This window comes from Thermobia domestica, chromosome 7, assembly GCF_964235325.1.
Source record: "Thermobia domestica chromosome 7, izTheDome1.hap1.1, whole genome shotgun sequence".
NCBI classification, from domain to species: domain Eukaryota; kingdom Metazoa; phylum Arthropoda; class Insecta; order Zygentoma; family Lepismatidae; genus Thermobia; species Thermobia domestica.
Genome location: NC_137460.1, coordinates 65306592 through 65327064, shown reverse-complemented (window position 1 = coordinate 65327064; position 20473 = coordinate 65306592). Strand labels below are relative to the sequence as shown.

Below are 20473 nucleotides of genomic sequence, written 5' to 3'. Positions count from 1 at the left end.
CATACACCTTCATTAGTATATGGGCACCTTGCCCTCGTGATCTTTTCTCCTATATCAAGTCTTTTTTCGTTTTAATCGGTACAATATTAAGCGTGTTGTTAGTGGTTCGGATACAGACGCAGATAAAATGTCTGTCTCATACGTTTTAACTTTTCAGAATGGGGAAGTCGCCTACCTTATTGCTCGTACCTTGTACTTTAAACCTTCCCGTATGTGCTCGTTTGGAGGCTGCCTATGAAAGTAATCATAAACCCAACACGGAATAGCGCAGTGGACCGAGGCCCGTCATCCAGGTACACCTACTGGTAGCGTTGAGGCAAGCTCACAAACTTATTTTTCTATTAGGAGTAGTTCCGACATTGCGAGATACCGAATCCTTTCGTATGACCACAATTCGATGGAGTCCAACCCCTTGCTGGGAACCCCCTGGCAACCAGGAAGGGTCTACTGTCCCAGTACTGCTTACTTCAGATTATGGTGGAGATACCACATGCACTAACCACTCATGCAGGCTGCCCATTTGGGAGTGGGACAAACGTCCCTATTTAAACGCCATGCCCATCGAGTGTCGTCGCAACGTTCCGCGCCATCCAGAAGATTCGCGCTCCTCCCCCTCGCCTTGTTGGCTCCAGAACCTACGTCGACGTTTTTAGAATATTCTCGCTCGAAGCTCGGCGGTGGTATAAATTAAATATTGCATACTTCGGACAACCAACCCAACAGGCCAGATTATTGTAGCTTAAGCTTTAACGATTTTAGTTCACTACTGATTCTCTTAAGACCGAGAATCTGTGCGAGTGTGCGTTGTACTTAACATTACAGTCTTCTTAGTGCGATACACTTCAGTGACATTTTGCATACTTTGGTTTCAAAGTTCGGAAGCAATGGAAAGCAAGAGGAAGAAAAAGCCTCATAGCAGACCAACGCGGGAAAGTGTGAAACGAGGCTTATTTGACGCTCCATGTGAAATGAGTGAAGTGCAGTTACCCACGTACGCCGACGTTATGCGACATTATCATTGGTTTCGAAGTAGTTAAGTGGTGACGAAAGTATAACTGAACTACCAGTGACTGACATTTGTAAACAAGTTGGACAAAGCATTGTTCATTTATGGCGTACAGCAAGCATTCCTGTGGTTTCAGAAAAGAGTGTTTTTGACATGCTTAAAACATTTTATAAGTATCGCACCACAGGAAAACATTTCAGTCGACAAGAACAAGAAGCAATACTTCGTACAGGTTTTGTTGCACACACAGAAAAGTCTCTTTTTGATATTGCGTCCTGCAAATGTAAAACCGCCGAAGATTGCAGCTGTGAGAGAATACGCAAGATTCCCAAAATTGAAATCTCTTGTGGACCAGAGAACATCACAGAAAATAAGCATGGGTAACATAGACGTCCGAACAAGGAAATCTTTGTCAAAGACGTTTTCCCGTAAGATAAATAGATTGAAAGGGAAGGGAATCAAGAAAGAGGCTAGAAGCATTGCATCAAGTCCATCAACTAGTGGGACCAGGTACAGGCCAAAGATCTGGCGTCGTCAGGAGAATCCAGTGAACCTGTTGAATTGGGAAGCACGTCGGAATCTGACTTCGAAGCGCGACCAAGAAGGAAATATAGCCTAAAGCGCATCTATCTTCACAATAAAGCGGAGGCAGCGTTTAGAACTGGAGCTTCAGACAGAGACAGGTAGCTTTGATCGCTTTTGCCGCACTTCAGGACGCGAGACTCATAACGCCACAAGACAAAAATCTTGTTGTTGACAGATCTAAGTTACGAAGAGGAAAAGATACACTGGGTAAGGAGACCCAGAAAGAAAAGGATCACGTAGACCGGTCGATTACAAATATCTACTTCGACGGAAAAAAATTATGCAACTCTTGTAAAAAAAAAAAAAAAAAAAAAAAAAAAAGGAAAACTACGCAGACGAGATGTTACAGAAAAGCAGATCACAGTTCTTTCGGAGTCCGATTCAGAATACTTGGTCATGCCACACCTAAGTCAGGCACTGGCAACGATATAGCCAACTCTATATTGGAGCTTTCAGAGAAGAATCAGTACGATGTGTTGGTCTTGAGGCGGTCGAAAGCGATGGCGAAGCCAAGAACATAGGATGAAATAACGGTGTGATAAGTCAGATAGAAAGATCCCTAGGAAAGGAACTGGAGCATCTCATTTGCCTTCTTCATACAAAACGTTCCACCCTGATATAATATTTGACATAGAATGGAAGAAAAGGGAACAGTTGTAGTTTCCGCACAAGGTGTTGAAATTTCGTGCGAGACTAATCCTACATGAACGATGTAGTAGAACAAATGCAAAATAAACCCGCAGTAACGTGGGAGCATTGGCTAATATAGAGATAAAATTATGAATATTTGAGTGCAAACAATTGATCTGAAAATGAAATGAAATCTTTCAACGTCACGTCCCACATTTATGCACTTTACGCTAAGCGAGACGATGATTGAAACAAGTGACTGATGATGAAAGAATAGGTGGAATGCGAAAATGGGAAGAAACGGGAGTACCCCGAGAAAACCCATGGACACGATGTTGTCCACCACAAACTAACTTGGCCGGGTACCCACGCACCAGAAGTAAGCGCTCTATCACTAAGCCACTCGTGCCCCCTTGAAATCTCTTGAGTCCGTGGCCTATGTAGTCCCTACCTTTCATGAAAATGAGCACTCTCGTACAGTTTAAATAATTAGTGCGTTAGTTCCGTTTAAGATTCCCAATAGGAGCATATAATTTTCAGTGATGACCCAGCATTATGATACCTTTGGAAATATTCGTGTTACGAAGTAGCGAATTTCGTTTCCAGAACGACAGAAATAACGATGATGATTGTCAACATGCTGCATAAGACATAATTAAAAACTTGCCGGTTAGAACCCCTTGTAAAAGTAACGCCCATCGATTTAATAATTAGTTTGGATCAAAGTAAATCTTGGAAGAACATATAAAATTATTGAATATTAGCGTTTATCGAAGGAAAATAAAAGTCGAAAGATGAGACATACATACCAATCGACTGAACTTATTAAGCTCAGCAAAATGATACGGGTGAGTGTAAGTCAGTCCTCATGCGTAGTTTTCAAGAAAGACGAGTGTTCGTAAACCCAAAAGCTGATCGTGTACCATAACCACGCTACCTATTAAAACCGTGACACTAAAGTACACCCTTGTTAAGCTTATTATGACACTAGCAAAATGGAAGTATACAGCGTAATTAACGATATGATTTACTATACACCTTCTATATTTGTCCAACAATCGATAGACTAATCGATAGACTTGGAAAAAGAAATCCTTGAGAATAAATTCTGATGTGTACTGTTTGAGAAAATCAAGATTATTGACATGAGAACGCATCACTCTACGTTTCTGTAATATTTGTCAAATTATACGAGAGTTGTTCCGAAAAGTATTGCCTCTTATTTTTTCATGGAAACTAACGGAGATACAAAAATAACAACAGCACGGTTAAGAACACAGCAATATTTCAGCTAGACTGTCATTTTTCCACATAGTTCCCACCATTCGTTATGCACTTTTGCCAACAATGAACCAGAGCCTGCATGCCGCGCTTGTAAAAATCGGCATTCCATGGACTCTTTTGGATTCCGGCTCCAGCGACGATGCTATCTAGAAAATTGTCACATTCAGTTTCGTACTGGTCCAGCAGGTCCCGACAAATTTCCATTCGCTGAGTTTTATACTCTTTTGTAAGCATCCACGGCACCCATCTCGCACAGACTTTGCGATAACCAAGATGTTCCAGCATTTTTTCCAAAGCATTACAGCAAACATTCAGCTTTGTACACAATTTTCTGGTCGTCACCCGGATATCAGCACGGATGAGTTCATCAAGACGCTCTTCACTGCAAGGAATGACAGCTGTGCAGGACGACCGGGCCGTGGCTTGCCATGAACACCCTTTTCACCACCTTGAAAATACCGTATCCATCGCCTCACAGTGCTCACGTCTATTGTATCGTCTCCATAAACCTTCATCAAGCGTCGATGGATTTTATTCGGCGTAATTCCTTCAGCAGTGAGGAATTCAATCACGATCGTTGTTTTATTAGCACATCCATACCAGGCTCCATTTTGGAACACTCATATCTGGCGCCAACTATCGCAGAACAATGGGACCAGTTGCAAATAATAGAGAAAGGTTCAAGCATTAGCACTACACCAACGACATCTGGCATGGACATACAAGGTCAACACAAAAAAGGAGGCATTAATTTCGGAACGACTCTCGTATGTTAACATATGTGACAAATTTTACCATTTTGCTTTTTGTGCCCATATTACTCAAAATTACCCTATGGCATGTTTAAGGATAATTTCTCATGCGTAGATTCCGAGAAAAACTAACACTTATGGGGCCAATAATAATTTAAACTTCTACTGGAACAGATTCTTTATATATTTATTCACTGAATATATAAAATACATATGTCGCTGTTGACTATAACTTGTGTCTTCTTTTAATAGTAATACTCATACTACACATAATTCTACAATGTTATTATCCTTTCACGGAAAAAAAAAATTACAGAAAAGAGACATATAGCAATAGATTGAATACAGGGTAGCCTAAAAGTAGGTATACACCGATGCATTGATCAAGTATAACATTCTAGTTTGTGAGTTTATTTGCTTCGGCTATTCCGAGCTTAAGATATAAGTAAAAAGACTTTAAGAACAAATAATAAAGAAACTAAGTCTACCTGATGAATAACAACAATAAATGATATAAAATGCAATGAGCTGATCAGTACAGTACTGTATACCTACTTTTGGGTCACCCTGTATACTGAGTCAAGCAAAGTGATATGTATGAGTGTAAAAGATCATCCATAATTTTCCAGAACATGGAGGAAAATCAGTTAATTCATAAACCTAAACATTGATGCGGTACGAGAACCATCATTAAGCTTTTCCTTTATGATACTAGAAAGACGGCAGTACACAGAATGTTACAAATATTTTGGGAATGGATTCCTCATATCAAAATAAGAGAAAAGTTCATATGGACCTGTGGTCGTAAGTGCATCGATTCGTAGCTATAGGCTACGAAAACGTGAAAAAAATGTACTTTAAAAGGTCCATAGTTCCACTACTATAGGACCGATAGTAGTCTGGGCAAGACATCACTGAGGAACTAGTATGTTAACTATCCAAATATGCATTTTTCAGAACCTCCAGTACTTGCACAATCATTTTCAGAGAGGCTGTTTGGAAGTACTTGATTACTCTCCACCTACCTCTCTAAAAATTGATGTGCAAGTACTGGAGCATTCTTGAACATGGATACTTGGATAGTTTACAAACAAATTTCTCAATGATGTCTTGACCCGACTACGATAAATCCCATCGTAGTGGAGCTACTAACTCTTAAAGTTCGCTTGTTTCACGTTTTCGGCACTCCATAACTCCGAAAGTATCCACTTTTGAGCACAGGTCCATATGAACTTTTTTTCTTTTCTTATTTTGATCTGAAGAATCGGTTCCCAAAATAATGCGACACATTCTTTTAACACCCTGTATAACATGGTTAGTGAGATACGATATAGCCTTAAATTATGAATTACACTTAAATTTTAATTTCTTTTTAAACAATTTCATAAATACATCAGCCGACAAATCACGTCAAGCTGAACACAATAAGATACATGAGGGTAAAGTATCATGCGAACTAGTTTCCGAGAAAATAAATAAATAAAAAAGGAGTTTGTGCTGCTAAAAAGTATGCAGTTTGTTGGCAATAATAATAATTGACTTTTATTCTGTTGGAATGCATTTATGTACTGCATATGTACGTATGTTAAGCATACATAAATGTACCTACGTTAAGCAACAGATTATACCTAATGTTATTTGTCTCCTTCAAATGGTACTGACATTGACGCAGATAATACTTCTAAAACGTAACTAAGACATTTGCTATACAGAAAGCAACTTCATAGATATATTATGAAATATCTTCTGACTTTTGTTTAACCAACATAATACCTACAACAAACTCCAGAAGTATTTCTTCCCATATGCGTAGCCCATGCACAGCGTATATCCTTGGGTTGATATTGTGGTCCAATTACTAGTGGATGTTCTGCATAGCTATCTGATACTTGCACAGTTAACGAATTACTAGTATTTCCTTCAATTGATACATATTTTGTGACTTCTCGTGGTTCTAGCTCATTTAGACCTGAGAAAAAGAAGAAAAATATGATTTACAAGTTTATTTTCCCGTTAACTAGATTGTTAAAATTTTACAGTTTCTTGCTAATTTTACACGTTTTACCTACACTAATAGTTTAGAAACCGAAATATAATTTCTTTCCTCACAACGAATGGTTTCGTTTTAGGTCCATTTTCGTAAAAACTTCTGCAAGTCGCAGGACTTTAATATTACGTGTTAACGTAACGTTCGATGTGAAGTTGAAGTTTGGCAATCACAGACGTTAGCATGCAGTGCCAGTTATGTAAATTGTTGCTTCTTGGACTCTGATACTATTTGGCTGAGAAAACGTCTGCAGCAAATACAACATCGACATTTTTGCTCACAATAAAATTCTCTGCTTTTGTTACATCAACACTTAATAGCCCTGTATCTGTCCGCTGTTCTGGTCTCACACATTGAATAATGAGATTTCGTACACGTTGTTCTATAGCATCGAAGAATAATGAGGCCGTTGATCCTGAAGTCTAAAACTTATGCAGAAAGGGCATTTAACGGCTATCATCTTGTAGAAAGCCAGTTTACCTTTTATAAATGGATCACTTCCTGCCTTCTTCATGGTTTCTACAGGTTTCGTGTTTGGTAGCTTTGCCTGTTGTAGAAATTTAATTATAGCCTCAAACTTCTAAAACCCTCTAAAAATAAGTGGCATTTTCCAACCACTGAACATCGCATAACTTCACAGGAAATTTTACGCATCTTGTGATCTCAGTAAACTTTTCTCTATGAGCTGGAAAATCACTGAGTAACTAGTGCAAGTGATGTAAGTTAAGAGATATTCCAGTTCACCGATTCAACATCAGTTTTCATCACATCATGGACAACATGCAAGCCGCACGTACCGAGATTTACCATGCTTTTCCTTGGGTTTCCGATAACCGTTTTGATATGGTCCTGGAGAAGAGAATGGAAGTTTAAATTAATGTTTGGATTATTCATGGAAATTTTTAACAATATCATCAGTGCCAAAAGGAAAAGTTCTTTTAGAAACTGGTCTAACAGTTTTTCTGCAGTTGTTCGTCAGGGACACACTAGAAACGTAAAAACTTTTTGATCGGCATTGTCCCAAAACCTTGCACGATTGATTGTCATTCGCTCCTTCTAAATAACGTCATTTAAAGCCTCGTCGAAGCAGATAAGAAACTCACAACCTTTCAAGCGGTCTATTAATTGCTGTTGAAAAAATGGTCTAAATACATGGACAACTGCCTCTCTGGTCCAATAGTGGACGCTTTAGCAATTTTGTTATTGTGGAACATTGTCCTGAACACTGAATTTAAGTTTTTGCAAAAAGAGAATGACATTTTTTTCTGACACAAGCTGAAGATTTCAAATAATTTCGGCTTTGTACACTTCATGGGTTTTCTCAGGATTCTCCCTTCTCCTCCCACCATCTCATTTATTTCCCATCATCACCGTCTCCTTTAGCATAACCAACATAATCGTGGGACGTAAAACTTAGATTTCACTTCATTTTTCATCTATAACAAAACTATTAAGGTTTTCTGGATCACTTTTTTTTCGCACTCGTATGCTAAAGACTCTGGAGATACAGATCTTTTTTTTGATATTCTGAGTTTGTAGAAACAGAGACATTTGGTTTATTCGTTAAAACAACAACAAAAAAAAAAAAAGTTTACAAAGAGTGATGACTAGTCACGCTCTTGATATTTTTCAAATGGGTTGGTCCTTTGGCGTAAGATTGCAAAGCCTGCATTCCCATAATGCTTAGATTTATAATACTTTTACGTGTTTTAAACTTGTCACTAGGCACAGTTCTTCCTACCCATGACGAAAATAGTTTAGACTGGTTAAAAACAATTCTTTTTTACTGGTAATATTTTCTCTCAGGTTCGCTTAACATTTTTCTCTTGAGCTACAGGATCTATGAACACACACACCAATATATATATATATATATATATAAAATAAAAATAAATAAATAAAAAAAGTCCAGGTGCTGTACGGAGTTGATGGTAAATTTTACTGTTACTTAGTACGGTAATCCTAAAACACAAACAAAGGGAAACTAAAGTTCGGAAGAGTTAAGGAAAAGAGTTTGGACAGAAAGTTAAAAAGAAAGGTCCGTGCACAAGTAAGTGAGAGCAATGCCAGTGATCTTCATAAAATGTAACCCTTTGAGAGATTTGATATAATAAACATCAATGATTCATAGTGGCATTATGTGCTAAGAATTTTGAGTTACGTTACAGATATTTCTGGCAATTTTAAGTGTTGTCTATTTACGAAAACAAATAAGTCCGATGAAACTTAAAATTTTCTCCTGGCTTTCAATCGGTTTCCCTGACATTCTCTGACCAATTTTAATTTCGCTTACTTTCCAGTTTGTATGTACCCTGCTACAGTCCAAATTATGTTTCTGGCTAATTCAGCGATTTTCCAAGATGACAAAGCGCCAATTCACATTTTGATGGAGTTCTTGGGGCGTTGTTTCATGAGTATCGGAATGATCTAAAACACTTTCCCAGACCTGAATACCTGTGGTTAATTCTGGAGCTCAGATTGGAGTATCTTCCTCCATCATCGTTGATGGAACTGAGTGTTGAATTGCATAAGAAATGTTACAATATCGTTCTGAAAATCATTCCACTGTTCTGTAAGCTAACGGTAGTCCCACACCACATGAACAAGCTATTCTACATTTTCTTCGGGTATTTTGATAACCAACTGCACATGAAATGGCAGTGGCATACACGGCATTTTATCATTACCAAGCATGTAATCTCACATGATTTCAAGGTCACGTGTAGTTTCCCTAATATAGTTAAAGTTTAGTTTTCGATATCTTGCTCAAGAAGGCGGAGTTAAAACCTTGACCTCTCCATTTACGTGTGATACTGTGAAACAGAAATTGTTCGAAAGATTTCTTGAAGACGAAAATGATATAATTAGCTAAGAAATCGAAACAGAAAGATGTGCCAGAGGCCAGAGTATTGTGCAACTAGTCTTAATCGCACGCAGCAAAAATTATGCTTTGAATGTTGAACACAAAGCTGCGTGGAAGAAAAAATGAAGAAAAAAGAATAGATAGGGTTTAGAACGGATAACAGTTGTGGTTTAGGACAACACTTGCTATTTTCTTCACGCTCGCAACCACTAACCACGCGTCAAAAATTTATTCTCTCGGGAAATCAGAAAGGTTGCCCATTTTACACCTCAGTTTACTGCAAAACAGGGTGGAAAAATCATGATTCTTTTAAAAATCATTTTTTGATTTTTTTATTTAAGTCGATTCTTTCGATTTAAATCTACTCTCTCTACTCGTATAATACAAGTTGTGAACTACAGGAAAACATTAGCAATTAGTATTAAATGTTAATTATGCCAATTAAGTGAAAATGTTGGAATTCAATTTTCAATTAATTTTCAAGCTTAACCTATTTCAGTCCCAAACAATGTTTCTTGAGCATTAAGGACATAGTAGCAACGTTTATTAACATGACACTTTTTCCCCCACAAAAGTTACTGATGTTTGGCACGGACATATTTTTAAAAAATCGAAACTAATGCATAAATTTCGTCTAAAGTTGAGTTCCTTTGTGGCTAAGCGGTTAGCGTACGCGCCTTTGGCGTGAGAGATCCGGGAGCTCACGTGGTTCGGATTCCACGTTAATCAATAGGTCCCGTCTCATATAGCCTCACTGCTGCAAGGGACGTTAAACTCAAAATCAACTCAACTCATTTCGCCTAGTTATAAAATCTTTAAAAAAAAAAAAAAAAGTTTCGGAGAGACGATCGGACCCCTCTATATACGCCCCTATTTCCAGGAAACAGACCCACACAGAAAAGAATTTTCAACTTAAATGTTCATGGTGATTTTCCCGTTGGAACAGGTAACGATTTACAAACCCAATGTTACGAAGGGAAGATGGTTACCTGTTCAAAACGGGACTTTTCCTAATCATCCGCTCCATGACACTCGTTATCATACTGTGCTGTACATACATTTGAGTCCCATTGTATTATGATTATTATCTTCCATAATTGAAATAACAGAACAGAAATGGGATTTTACTTATTTTCACTTCAAATTAATTTATTTCGGAATTTGATTTAAATCAACGATTTGTATATATATATATATATATATATATATATATATATATATATATATATATATTTAATCTGATGATTTAAATCAATCCTCGTGTAGACTGGCGTTCTAATGCTCTTTACGCAGCACGCAGTTTACCTAAACACACCTCTGTAAAGGTCCCGCGCTGCTGTCGTCCCCTGAAGGTTGTCAACTCAGACGTTAGACGTGTTTCCAACTCAAAGTATTTCAATTAAACTTACAAATATCTGTACCATCTGGAATAAACATCCTTCAACTCACCATGCATTCGGCACAACTCAACGCTATTGATTTCGCACTGACTATGTCGGGACAACCTGGCCTGGGTTTTCAGTGCAAAAACGCCTTTATTGATTTTGGAATACAATACTGTATTCAGGGTTTGAAAAAAAAAAAAAAAAAACGAGCATTTAAAAAAAACATCTGGGCCCATATGGGTTTTTTCGGGCTTATTTTTTTTTCGAAATATTTCAATGCCTTTGGGGTAAAAGTGTTAAAATGTGATTTATGTTCCAAGATTGTCATTGTTGCAACTTGCAACAATATTCTGTTCACTGCTGTTTTGAAAAAGTGGCCGCCGTTTTGAAATTTTACATTGGATCACCGAGAAAATCTACACAGCAAATTTAGAACGTCTTCCACTTCTACTCTCAAAATTTAAACTTAGAAGTCCGAAAACTGCACCCTGTAGCGTGGATACCCTCTACTTGAAAAATGGCCACCATTTTGAAATGGATCATCGCCAAAAAAAATATATATATAGCTAATTTCGAGTGTATCGTGATTCTATTCTCAAAATTTCTATTCAAAAGACCCAAAATTGCGCCTTGTAGCGTGGATACCCGGTATTTTGAAAAACAAAAAAATGCCGCTATTTTGAAATTTTACGTTGGTATGCCGCCAAAATCTATACAGGAAATTTAGGATGTCTTGTGCTTGTACCCTAAAAATTTAAACTTAAAAGACCGAAAGTTGTACTCTGTAATGTGTGTGTGTGGTACGGCAGACAAACTAACAAATGTAGATCGAGTCATCCCAGGAGCCTTAGTAACGTTCGCCAAATATGAATACCAAATATATTAATTTAAAACAAAGATATCATTCATGTATTATAAAATAAATGTTTCAAAATGTCTTATATGGCAAATATTTTACAGCGTAAAATAAATGGTTTTGTTGTTGAAGTTCACTTCCGATACTTTGCGCGTTCAATTACGGAAAATTCCCTAGCACTAGCAAGAGGGTTTTTTCCCGAAAATGAATTTAAAACAATTAACAAAGAGATAATTCTATTTTATAAAGTAAATGTTTCAAATTGTCTTAAATGAAATTAAATATGTTCCAGTTTAAAATAAATAGTATTATTGTTGAAGTATTCACTTCCGCTGCTTTGTGCGTTCAATTGCGGGAAATTCCCGAGCACTTCTTTCACGACGGGTTTTCCCCGAAAATTCAGCTTTCTTTACTGTACATCGACACTTCCACTAGTACAGAGGTTTGAATTCAGCACTTGAAATAGTACTGTTACATAGTCTTCGGAACTCCGACCATTAAGCTTCTCAAATCTGAAAAAGAATTTTTACGCTATTGATGGTGTTGATTCTACAGAATGCTTATTTGAAGAGTATCAACTAATGACGGAACTACACTACTGTTGTTGGAAAACAAAATTTCACTAAAGAATACTTGTGCTACCACCAAATGTATAGAATAATAATAATGTATTTACATATTTACTGGTGGTACAGGCACCTATGGCCTTAAACTCGTCAAATGTATGAGGGATACCGTCCTCCGGTGTCGCCGAGCACACTATTCACGGAAAGTATTTTCTAAAATATAAAACTGCATATTTTACTTCAAATAGGCTATAAACACAATCCATACATTAATCTGTTCTGTAATTATCTCAAGCTAAGGTAAGGTAATGTGATCACCTTAGTTGAATCAATAATATACTAACAAGATGCTCAAAAACCCAAGTGGATTTTAGTTTTTTTTTTTTTTTTTTTTTTTTTTTTTTTTTTTTTTTTTGGAGGTGGGTCCAACCCGAAAAAACCCGGCGGGTTCTTTCGGGCTGGGCCCACTTGGGCAAACCCTGACTGTATTCCTTTTGTAATGTGTCGTGTCATAATATCGGAAAGATATTATTTTGGTAAACTTCACTGACCTCAAGCTCGCCAATCTTATACTGTACTTGGGAGTTTGGACATCTGTACGATAGCAACTCCGTGCTAAATTCGTAACCAATTACCAGTTAATATTCTTCGTATTATTAATATTTATTTTTGTGGGTAACAATGACGAGTAGGGTCCTGAGAAATCGCACAATTAGTTAATTTATAGAGGCGTATTTTGTGAGATACGCAATAGTGAAGAAAAGATACAACAAAAATCAATGTCGTGTACGATGCAATTCCTTATTAATTCAATTCAATTCAATTCAATTATTACCTCTTTTAATTTTTTAAGGTAAATTATAGATTTTCAGTAAAGCAGCTACATCATCATCCCTATTTATCCTAGGATCATGGTTCGTACCTCATTCTCTTCAGCATAGAACAGTCTTTCAAACGGCACCATTTACATTTCCCTGAACGTCTGAGAGAAATCGTGACTTTTTTCTGAAGATCTTTTTCTTTTCAAGTTTTGAACTTCTCTGGACCCCCCCCCCCCCCTCCGCTGTGTTACCGCACAGATCTCAAAATCAACTGAAAAATACTAAGGTGTACTAAATGTGTGTACAAAATTTCGAGCTTCTATCTTGAATAGTAAGGGGGGGGAGAACATTTATCAATAAGCACCACAATGTCCCAGATTATCCCCAAAGACCCAAATATAATACAAAAATTTCCTGAGACATCCCTTTTTATCCTAGGGTCATGGTTAGTATCTCATGCTCTTCAGAACAGAACAGCCTTTCAAAATGTACTATTCACATATCTCCATTATGTATCTGAGGCGGGAAAATCGCGAAAAAATTGATTTTTGTCAAACAAATATCTCTATTTTACCTTTTTGCTCCTCTGGATCCCCCTGTGTTAACGTAGAGATCTGAAAAATACTAAGGGTGCACTGAATGTGTATGCAAAATTTCAATCTTCTAGGTGCAAAAGTAAGTCCGCCAAAAAATAATAAAATTAGGCATAACAAAAAATATTTCTTTAAGTTATGACGTCATCATTCCCTATGTCTCGACGCAGAAAGACATGAAACCAAACGTAACGTGTTCTACAATGCCTCCACGCTTGAAAAAAATAATTGAAATGGAAAGCTTTATTGTTTCTTCTTCAATCGAATAATGAAGACACTACGATAGTACCTAAAAATAGGTGATAAGATTTAAAAACGTTAAAAGAAACCATTGTGCAGTATTTTTTCTTCCTTTCTCTTTCTCTCTCTTAGCAGGTGTTTTTTATGTCCAAGTTCGAATGGTACACTCATGTCCAAAATGACTGTCGCATATCTATAACTGTCTTCTTGTAAGAATATAATTTGATAATCCTTTGCAGGGTACTTTTAATACTGATACTATGTGTATAATCGGGAAATGTATATTTGTGGTAAATTTCATAGGAAAAGAATTATAAATACGAAAATTAGAATGAGTAAAACAAAATGTTGCTAAATGGACAAGAAAGTTTTATTTTTGTTTTATTGTCTTACTTACTGCACTTTTGACATGAAATTTGCCACATACATGTCTTTGCCGATTATACACATACTAACATTATAAAAAATACCGGGCGAATTCGTTATCAAATTATATTCACACAACATATTTATAGACATACGACAATAATTTTGGACATCAGTGTACAAGTGTGAATTCTAAAAGGAAGAGAAACATTATTGCAACACTGTCCTTTATAACGTAACTATTATTCGTAGTGAAAGCGTAAGTAATAACGAAATAAGTGGAAGTTGTCGGCAGTTCTGGAACCACTGGGCCGCATAAATCGAATTGTAATAAAGGAAGATATCAACCTGGAAAACTAACCAGCTTTCACTCGCTCGGCATTAATTTGTGAGTTGAACATTGAGTTTTGACAAAGAAACTCTCCACTAACTCACCTTCACCAATGTATGCGGACAAGCATTCTCAAACCGCCCCGAAGTTGTCTACCGCAATCAGGAGAGACTGAACAAGTTACAGAATAATACGTGCAGTCACGTGGTAGTATTAGAAATCCTATCCTGTGAAAATCTAACAAAGATTGGTCCGTGTCTTTGTTTTGTTTTGCTTTACAGACATACCTACTGCTGCTAACGTACTGCTCCGTACGGACGTAACCTACTGCCCAAAAAGCTTCGACCTGTCCTGAACCAGAATGACCATGTACCCCAAGTTGATTCGTGTTTCTCGCAGGACACCTTTACTTTTGGTGCATCACTGAAAATGATTGTTCAAAAATTAGAAATCTTATTATTGCCTAAATGATTTGCCCTGGGTGACAAAATATCTCACATGGTATAGTTAAAATTCAAAGGGGCCACCATGAGCAATTGTTGAAAAACTACAATTCTTTTACGATATGCATATAAATACGGCGTCCGTTACATAAAAACTAGTGCAAAAACGAAACAACCTATGCTAGGTGGACACTAAAATGCACGAATGCTATCTAATCGAGTCAACACAGGGCGAAGCTGAAGGGCACAAGCGTTAGCGAGAAGTGCGTCCGAAGAGAGCAGGCGCGTCAGCGAAGGTGAGTATCTTACACCATAAGCGATGGTAGTGAAAACGAATGGGTTTTGGCAGTGATACGAGTTTCAATAGCACTTGTCATGGTTTCATACTAGCGTTTCACTAGTAAAAATACAACTTGCGTACACTGTGCAGAAATACACCGCCGGTGGGAAATAGTTCCTAATACAGTTATCTTTCATTTGCACTGACTCACTTAATCTGTAGTAAAGCACTTATAAGGATTTTACACTAGTAACCCGACACCTGAAAACAAAACAAAGGTGTATTACTTTGTATATAAGTCTATCGCTTGCAGAAATTTGTTCTTTATAAATATGTCTTTTCATGCCACATAAATTTATTCCGGAGTATGTTTAGTACAAGGGGTCCAGAAGAACGTAAAAAACACGAAATTTACGGGAGAAATGAATGAAATGAAATGAAATTTTGAGTTTTACGTCCCACGGTTATGCCGGTTAGGCTAAAGGAGACGGTGATAATGAGTAATGAATGAAATGGTGGAATGAAGAAAGTGGGAGGAAACGGGAGAACCCCGAGAAAACCCACGCACACGGTGTTTGTCCACCACAAAGTTCACTTGGCGGGAGCAGGGTTTGAACCCGAGACCCCTAGCACCAGAGGGGAGAAATGAATGATGCAAGTACTTAGACGTAACATAAGAAAATCTAACCTAACCCAACGTAAGCTAACCTGAAATAACTTAAACTTCGTTAATATTTTTTAAAATAAACGAAATTCTATCATTTTTAGGAAAATTATGCGGGACCCTTACACTGATTGAACATAAAATAACCTAACCTACTCTAAACTAACGGAATGTGAACAGAAATTACCAAAACTGTAACATTTTTGAGAGAAAACAGCTGGACCCCTTCTGCTAAACATAGGCCTTTATTCCTTATAAACATGTCTTTTCATGCAAAGTATTGAATTTTAACTGTAATTTTCGAAAATGTGGTGCGCCAAAACTACACCTGCACCCAATACTTTAGGCACTAAACTACACCTGCACCCACTACTTTAGGCACTACCACGAAAAAAAACCACAATTAATTCACGTGTATTACATCTAAAAATACCTTTAGTCAAATTTCCGATTATGGCTTCTCGCACTCTATATACAGAAACACCTGCTGGTTTATATGCACAGAAAACACCATTCAATAATCGCCATGCATCAGGGGCATGAGTAATTACAACCATTCTGTGCACTAATTTCCAAAGATAATCACAGGATACTTAATTTATAGGTTCTCCATATCTCTGAAAATGATATAATTGTTATTTCGGTATAGTCTTCAAACGTAATTCCATTTAAATTACTAAATCTGGACATTTGAAGCCATAGCAATAATTTCAACACCTTAAAAATTGACGGAACTTGTTTTTCATATCTTGAAAGTGTTGCCATACAACACTCAGATATATTTACACTGGAATTAAAACAAAAGTTGGACTACGATTTGCATTAAATAGTTTACGACAAACTTTTCACAAAATTATATATTATTTATAATTGATGACATATAGTAAGGTACTTTTATTGTCAGTTAAATTTGATCATTTTTATTTTAAAATTGATCAAAATTTGTGTTTTCACAAAGTGGCTTTCCGGTCGTGTTCTTGGCAACGATGTTACTTTACGTTTCTTCTGCTTTAAAAGGGGCGTGTTGTTTTGTTTTCGTTGTTTTCGAATGTTCGGCGCTGTTGTTTCGCGAGTGTATAGAGGTAAATATAGAGTAAATTTCGCAAATTATCAAACCAACTTATCTAAATTTTAAATAAATAGAGTATTTGCACAAATAAGTATGTTGTAGGATGTGCAATCAGATTAATTGTAGTAAAAGTAGTACCAGAGGTTATTTATGGTACTGAATAGTATTTATTTTAGGAAGTTTGCGAGTATTTTGGTCTACATTAGGATCTAGTAAAGGGTGTCATTCCATATAAATCTGTTTTGTGCATCCTGTATGCTATGTACTTCTCTAGGCAATATAATCATTATGTAATAGGTTACTATTAGTCAGGTTATGATTTGAATTAACTGAACACTGTGTGCAACTTCAGTCCAACCAAGCTCGTGTTATTATTCAGTCCAAGCTCGACTTCACAAAATCGGTTGAAGAATTTAGAAAGCTTAAAGTATATAAAACGATAATTATGTCTGTTGTGCTGTATGTTTGGGAAAGATGATCCCTTACTCTGATAGAAGTGCTCAAGCTGAAAGTATTTGAAAATAAAACCCTGAGGCAAATATTCGGAACCAAGAGGAACGGTAGTAGCGGAAACTTGATAATGAAAAACGGCATAATTTGTATATTTTACCTATCTAGAAGGCTCAGATAAGCAAATCATGTAGCCAGAGTGGAAGAAAGTGGGAATGATTTCAAAATTTTAATTGGTAACCCAATCGATTTAAAAAGCTCTTAAGAACTCGTAGGCGTGGATGGGAGGCCAGTTTAAAATGCTATTCGTAGCAAAAGGAATACAAAGTAGAGACTGGATCCAGTTGGCCAAAGACATAAGGCAACGGGGAGCTTTTGTAAATGCGGCATTGTACCTCTGGGTTCCATAGATCATAGAGTTGGTTGATTGTACCCAAGTGCGGAAATGCAAGCTAAAGAAATGCATGGAAGCCTATTTGTGAGACTGAAATGAATATTTGAAATATAATAAAAGAATATGTGGTTAACTTTACAACGCCCGCTCCAGCTGGTATACTCACTCAGAAGCTAGAAATTACAATTTATTAATTTTAAAAAAAGGATCAGAACTTCCCTAACCTTACGCTAACTCGTTCTTACCTCCACCATTCTTATCCCTATCTGACTGCTGTACTATACTCTTTTAAACACCGTGTGCGTGGATTTCCTCCGGGTTTTTCCGTTTCCTCCCACTTTCTTCATTCCACCATTTCATTCATTTTCTCATCATCACCGTCTCCTTTAGCCCAAGTGGCATAATCGTGGGCCGTAAAATTCAAAGATTTTATTTCGTTTTTATACCCTTTTAAAGCGGTTCTACTTAGCGATGCACAGCTGGACCGTGTTTACCCCAAATATGTAACCTGAGAAAAGTTTTTTTTTTTTTTTTTTTTTTTGTAGTTTCTTAACCTGAATGTTTCTCAAAGAATTTGATTCGCTGTAAGTGGTTCCACCATCAATCCCTCTTCTGTCAAATCACGAAACAAACCAAAATCATCAACATTCTTGCCGATTTACGTTATGCGTACACTTTGATAATATACCGTAAAAACTATTGTGCCAAAAACGCTAACCAACCTGTAATATGTGGCCACTAAAAGCACGAATGCTGTCTAACCGAGTCAGAATAGGAACGCAGCAAGGAGCCCGCGCCGGAGTGCGTCTATAGGGAGCAGGCGCGTCAGCGACGAGGGTATGCGCATAGGTGAGGATAGTGGAGAAAACACTTTATATCTCATAAAAACATTGCATTTGTAATGATTTCACCTTTGTAAACACAAAATACTGATTTCCTACATTGTGCAGTGGAAATTAATATCTTAGAGAGCTCTCTTTCATATACAGTCATTTATTTTAACCTTAAAATTACCATTTTATAGTAGTGTATTGTAGATCTGCATCTAAGAACTTTAGTTTCATCCATTAATTTTAAAAATCCTCCTTCTCTCTTCTTTTACTTCGTATCATATCCGTAATAAGACTACTTGTTCTCGGATAGTAGCTCAATTACTTTCTTTTTAATTATCTGAAGTGTTATTTGTCTCTTACCATTATTGTTAAGACTTCCTCTTTGAAGTTCAAAGAGTATAAAATGAATGAGTGGGCCTTGGAATCTACTAGATCTTTGGCTTACCATACATTCCGCTTCTTAACCAGACACGAGTTACCACTCTGGAAGTAGATACTCATCCATTTAAATCACATGAAATGTACATCTCGAGTCAATTGCTGATGTCGTGTTTCATTATAACCTTACATATACACAGTAAATGGCACTACTTGCAACCGCAAGGACAAACTGTCATATGAGAAAACGATGAAAGAAACAAATATCCCTTTATACGCATAGTCACCTTCGCTGTAACGCGCCTGCTCCTTATGTTCGCTCCATCACGCAGGCACTTCTACTTCGCTGATTCCTGCGGATACATCTAATACTAGTAGCGACTTCCTAGCACAGTTAGTGTGTGTTTTTGTACTTACTGACATTTTACCGTAAAGATACAATGATGTCATCTATCGCAGAAGAGTTGGAAACTAGTGCTAGTTTTCTATAGGCATGAATTGTGTTCATGGGTTCTCTCAGGATTCCATTTCCTTCTAATTATTTTGTAATCGCTCACTTGCATTAATTCACCCTTTTCCTTTAACCCTTTTAGGATTTCCACTTTTTGAGGTAAATCTTAGACTTTCAATCAAACAGCGTATTATGCACCAGAAGCGGGAAAATCGAAAAAAACGAGATTTTCCAAAGAAAAAAAAAACTTTTGGAAATTTTTGTGCCCTCTGGCTCGGACCTGGGTTCACATTAAGGATCTGAATTTTATAAAAGAAATACGTTGTCATGAACATAATACGTGTGCAAAGTTTCATTCGTGTATCTTGAAAATTGAGGTCGGGAGAAATTTTTGAAAGTCGGAAGGTGACTCATTTTTTTCCTTATCATGCACCTGAACCGGAAAATTAGGGAAAAACCCGAAAGTATTCTTGGGAATTCAACCAAAACACTTTACCCCTCTGGGCCAGGCTTGGGTTGACGTAGGGATCTGATTTTTTTTTTCCTTTTTTTTAAAAAAAAAATACATTGTTATATACATAATACTTGTGCAAAATTTCAATGTTGTATCTTAAGAACAAATGGCGGAAAAATCGTTAAAGTCTGAATTTAGTCTCTCTCTCTCTCTCTCTCTCTCTCTCTCTATATATATATATATATATATATATATATATATATATATATATATATATACGAGGGCTATCCAGAAAGTAGATTACATTTTGGAATAAAAAATCAACAAAGTATAGGAAACAAATTTTATTATATACAGATGAAAGCCACACACAAATACTACTTTTCGACATAGTCACCATTCAAATTAAGGCATTTATCGTAGCGATGTACGAGCTTGGAAATTCCTTCGTCGAAAAATTCGGCCGCCTGCGACTTCAACCACTTCGTTACCTCTTCTTGCAGCTGTTCGTCGTCATCAAAACGCTGCATAGCCAGCCACTTCTTCATTGCTGGGAATAGGTGGAAGTCGCTCGGTGCCAGGTCGGGACTGTACGGCGGATGAGGAAACAACTCCCACTGAAAAGATTCAAGAACTTCACGCGTGACATTTGCCGTGTGGGGCCGGGCGTTGTCGTGAATCAACAAGATCTTAGAGCTCAACATTCCTCTGCGCTTGTTTTGAATTGCTCTT

The 20473-nt window shown here is 37.0% G+C and overlaps 2 protein-coding genes across 3 annotated transcripts in view; one reads left to right on the top strand and one right to left on the bottom strand.

Moving 5' to 3' along the window:
* LOC145690176 (pseudouridylate synthase TRUB2, mitochondrial) overlaps positions 1-16471 on the bottom strand; it is a 30027-nt gene extending 13556 nt beyond the window's left edge. The window contains exons 1-2 of one of the 2 annotated variants that reach the window (XM_081764812.1): positions 16146-16469; positions 6035-6226 (exon numbers count right to left, since the gene is read on the bottom strand). In XM_081764812.1, the coding sequence (XP_081620938.1) occupies positions 6035-6226; positions 16146-16269 (316 nt within the window). In that variant the 5' untranslated portion in view covers positions 16270-16469. Of the gene's footprint in view, positions 1-6034; positions 6227-16145 lie in introns of both variants that reach the window. The other variant, XM_081764813.1, reaches the window with a different exon arrangement.
* A 234-nt stretch (positions 16472-16705) lies between these two features.
* LOC145690174 (uncharacterized) overlaps positions 16706-20473 on the top strand; it is a 345250-nt gene continuing 341482 nt past the window's right edge. The window contains exon 1 of the mRNA XM_081764807.1: positions 16706-16794. Within this exon, the coding sequence (XP_081620933.1) occupies positions 16761-16794 (34 nt within the window). The 5' untranslated portion in view covers positions 16706-16760. The remainder of the gene's footprint in view (positions 16795-20473) is intronic.